Source organism: Atta cephalotes (genome assembly GCF_000143395.1).
Source record: "Atta cephalotes unplaced genomic scaffold scaffold00039, whole genome shotgun sequence".
Taxonomy (NCBI): Eukaryota; Metazoa; Arthropoda; class Insecta; order Hymenoptera; family Formicidae; genus Atta; species Atta cephalotes.
In genome coordinates, this window is record NW_012130103.1 from 2447710 (window position 1) to 2451730 (window position 4021).

Consider the following 4021-nt stretch of genomic DNA (forward strand, 5'->3'; position numbering starts at 1 on the left):
TATAGAATTTTATATGTATATATACATATAAATTTAGTTATCTCTTTCTTTTATATATCTATATATATATATATATTAAAAATGTATTAAGAATTATTTTGGCAAGTATCTAGACAAAAAGAAAGTACCATTTTACAGCAAGATTCTGCACTTCTCCATTTTTGTCTTCCAATAACTTAAGAAGCATTTTTACAACTTTGCGCTCAGAATCATCATCCAGTTTAATGCTGTCCTTCTGCAATTCACTCATCAAATCATTAGTTGCCATAAATCTGAAATCCTTATCACTAGATGTCATCTGTAAAGAGAGTACAAATGCTATCATATTACAAAAACAAGAAACAAGGAGTGTAATAAGTATAATGAAAACACATGATACATTTAATTGCAAAATTAGAAATATCAATTTAATAATGCATCAAAAAATCAGACTCATCTAGTTAATTAATATAATTAAAGATAAACATATAAACTTTCGAAACAGATTGTTCTACATGTAAACAAATATATATTCATACATGTGCAATATATTTGTGTTGTCGACGAAATCAGTCAAAAAGTTTTTTTTATATGTTACATTAATTGATGGAAAAATTAGAATGCTTTCATTTTGATCGTAAGATTTTATAGCACATAATTGCTTATTATAACATAACATTATGTTCTACAGCCAGAATGAAGATAAAATAATCTTCCTATTCAAACAAAAGAAACTTGAATAGAACTAAAAATAGTATATTTTATCAGTTGATGGATGATTAAAATGCTTTTATGTTTATGTAAATATTATATAGCACATGATAAAAACATTCGTATTAGCTGAACTTTTCATCTTTCTTATCTATCATTTTTCTCTAACATGGAGAGAAAAGGAGGAAAGATGAATGCAAGAAGTTCAATTATAAAACAGATTTTGTATTGCTGATTTCTTATTGTAACATAATATTAAGACCATTGTCCTGTTGTCAGATGTGAAAACATAATCCTGCCTATTTAAACAAACAAAAGAAACTACACTTTGATTAGAACTAAATATATAAACAGAAATGTACTTCAAAATCAGTACATACATGTATTATATTCCCTATCTTTCTAATAGTCATGGACCATTTTAAACTTTAAAGGGTCAATGCTTTTTTCGAAAATTTTGCTTTAAGAAAACATACATGTTTAACATTCGATCGAATGTAAAATATGATTGATTTTGAGAATGATATAATGTTTCGCGATTCTCCTTATTCCTGTAAAGATTAACGACTAATCATTCTTTGGTGTAAGGGATGAATTCGAGGTTATGTCACAAAAAAGATACCATGGAGAATAAGATTTTACGAACAGGACATTTTTTCGATGTAGCTATCAGTACATTGCCAATGCCGTTCATTACCTTTTCCAATAAATTCGCTATTTGATAGGATACACTAGCCATGATTGCAGAGTCCTTTCACAGCCGGTTAGACGATGATGACGACGGTGATCGAATGTACGACCCCAAAATATGATTCCGGAAGGGGTGCCGAGTGGCGCGTGTCTTGCAACGAAAAAAAGAAAGGAAAAACAAACCGGAATGCCCGGTGACACGAGTATACGCGGAAGCCAAATCCGCGTAAAGTCGAAGGAACCGATTCAACTAAAGTGTAAGAGCGGCACTTTTGTTTTCTTTTCTTTTTTTCCTCTTTTTCTCTCTCTGTCTTTCTCTCTCCTTCCTCCTTTTTATTACGATCCTGCTATCGACAGCATCTCCAGCGCAATCCTCGATATGCCGAAATTTTGATGATGGTGTCGAACGTGTGCGTTCCTAAAGCCATCACGAGAGAACCGCCATAAACCATAAACCATATCATAGACTCTGTTACAGCACACTTAATCGAGTTTAATAATAGACGCTTTCCATTTGACACAAATCGACACAAGTTAACACAAGTGTCATTCTATCTGGTCACTTTTTGAATGTTAACAAAGATAGAACGACACTTGTGTGTCGAATTGTATCATCAAATGAAAAGCATCTATTATTAGCACCCAATATCTAGATATGAAATTGATCAATCATATCTGTTCCTTGAAAGAATGGAACGACTGTGATTGGCCAGTTTCATAATTATGCGTGTTAATGCAATTAAAGCTTAAACACTGAGCTCAGTGAGCTCTTGCATCTAATTGGTATATTTCGTTAGATCTAAAAATATAGATCAATCAAATACAAGTAAATGAGCGCTCACTCAACTGTTAAATCCGCTAAATGCAGTCAATATAATTGGTTGATCTATAGTTATATATATATATATATATAACAACCAATCATGTTTATTACTTGGCGAGTAGGCTAGCCGCGAGTAAACTTGTCAACTTGAATGCGTCCATTATTATTAATAATAGGAATATTAATTTTATCAACTACCTTTGACTCGATTCATTGATCTTGTTCAATTCATTGTTTTTACATTAATACGAGTATCTTTATACTTTTATACTTTTATAATAATATAATTTAATATCAACTATGTAAAGGTATAGTAACTACATTATAATTTATATTGCTTAATACATGTATTTAGCACGGATTTCTACTGAACGACAATGTAATATGTTGGAAAGAATTATGATTGTTTAGCAATATGTTTGAAAATAAATCGCTGACAATCGTTTAACAGAAAATCTTACAACAGTTACAAAGCTGCTTTTTGTAGCCATTATAATAGAATTTAGTTCGTAAAATCAATTGCAACTTAGGCTGATATTTATAAGGCTTGTTCTTTTTAGCTGAACTTCTTGCATTCTTCAGCTTTTCTCTTTTTCTGTCCAATGTGGAGAGAAAAGAAAGATGAACCATAAGAATTTTAGAAAAGAACAGACCTATATAGTCTAACAAAATTTTATCGTTCGAAATCGACGAAAACTGTATTGTATAACCAGTCTGCACATCACAGCATATGAAAAAAATCATTACGCTCATCTACTAGCAATAGGACTAAGAAGAATATGTCTTATCCTCTCGTGATAAGAAACAAGCAGTATTTCATATTTACAATTACCAACGTTCTTATGATTACTTAACATCTTTACACGGCAGTATTAACGATAATCTTGTACAATTTGTTAAATAATAGAATAAATATACGAACTTATATAGATTTACTCGATGATTATCCATTAAATAAAAATTTATATTGTATTAGTATAACTCGACAACAGTAACGTGCGGATGGTATAACTGTTTGATGAAGGAATGAAAAACTAAAGTTATGCAAAATAATTTATGTATACATATATGTCACTAACATATCATGGAGCAGGCCTTTTTACTTTCGACATTCCATAGTTTTTCATGTGAATGGCTGTTGTGTTTTTCAAAAATAAATATGTACTTCGTTACTAATTTTGATACCGATGAGATTCTTTTAAAGATCAACAATCTTACGGACATTTGCATGACTAAATTTGGATAATTAGCTCATAATGAAATATTAATTTTATTATTTTTTATTTTATTACAATTAATTATTAAAATTTTTAATCTTTTAGACATGTACATACAAGATAATATTAATATAATATAATTTGATTTTTATTTATAACTGCACGATTATTCATGTGGATCGTAAAAAGATAGTAGTTTTGTCAAAATTGAATTGTAAATTTGTACACTTATTTACGAAACATTGATATAATAATAAATAATAAATTTAACATCGCATTATAAGCTAATATTTATATTAATGTTTCAAAAAGTTGATAGTCTATTTTAATGTCTAATATCTTATCGATGGTTTTGAACATTCTAGAGCACATTTCCACATGGTTGCTTGCAAATAGATAATATATTACATATATATAATTTAATCTCCTTAATACTGGATCTCATAAAACGCTATAGAAATAAGCGCTGATAAATTACGCGTTTCCGTGAGTAATGTTGTACAATTCTGTGTATCACAAATGTTCGCGACTGTATTAAAGAGAAAGATTACCATAAATATATACATGTGTGTATATATGTGTACACACCACACACACACAC

The 4021-nt window shown here is 29.6% G+C and overlaps 1 protein-coding gene across 1 annotated transcript in view; it reads right to left on the bottom strand.

Moving 5' to 3' along the window:
• Positions 1–1429, bottom strand: part of LOC105622043 (cullin-associated NEDD8-dissociated protein 1) — a 7911-nt gene extending 6482 nt beyond the window's left edge. The window contains exons 1-2 of the mRNA XM_012203478.1: positions 1388–1429; positions 129–298 (exon numbers count right to left, since the gene is read on the bottom strand). Of these exons, the coding sequence (XP_012058868.1) occupies positions 129–298; positions 1388–1429 (212 nt within the window). The remainder of the gene's footprint in view (positions 1–128; positions 299–1387) is intronic.
• Positions 1430–4021: the final 2592 nt, after the last annotated feature.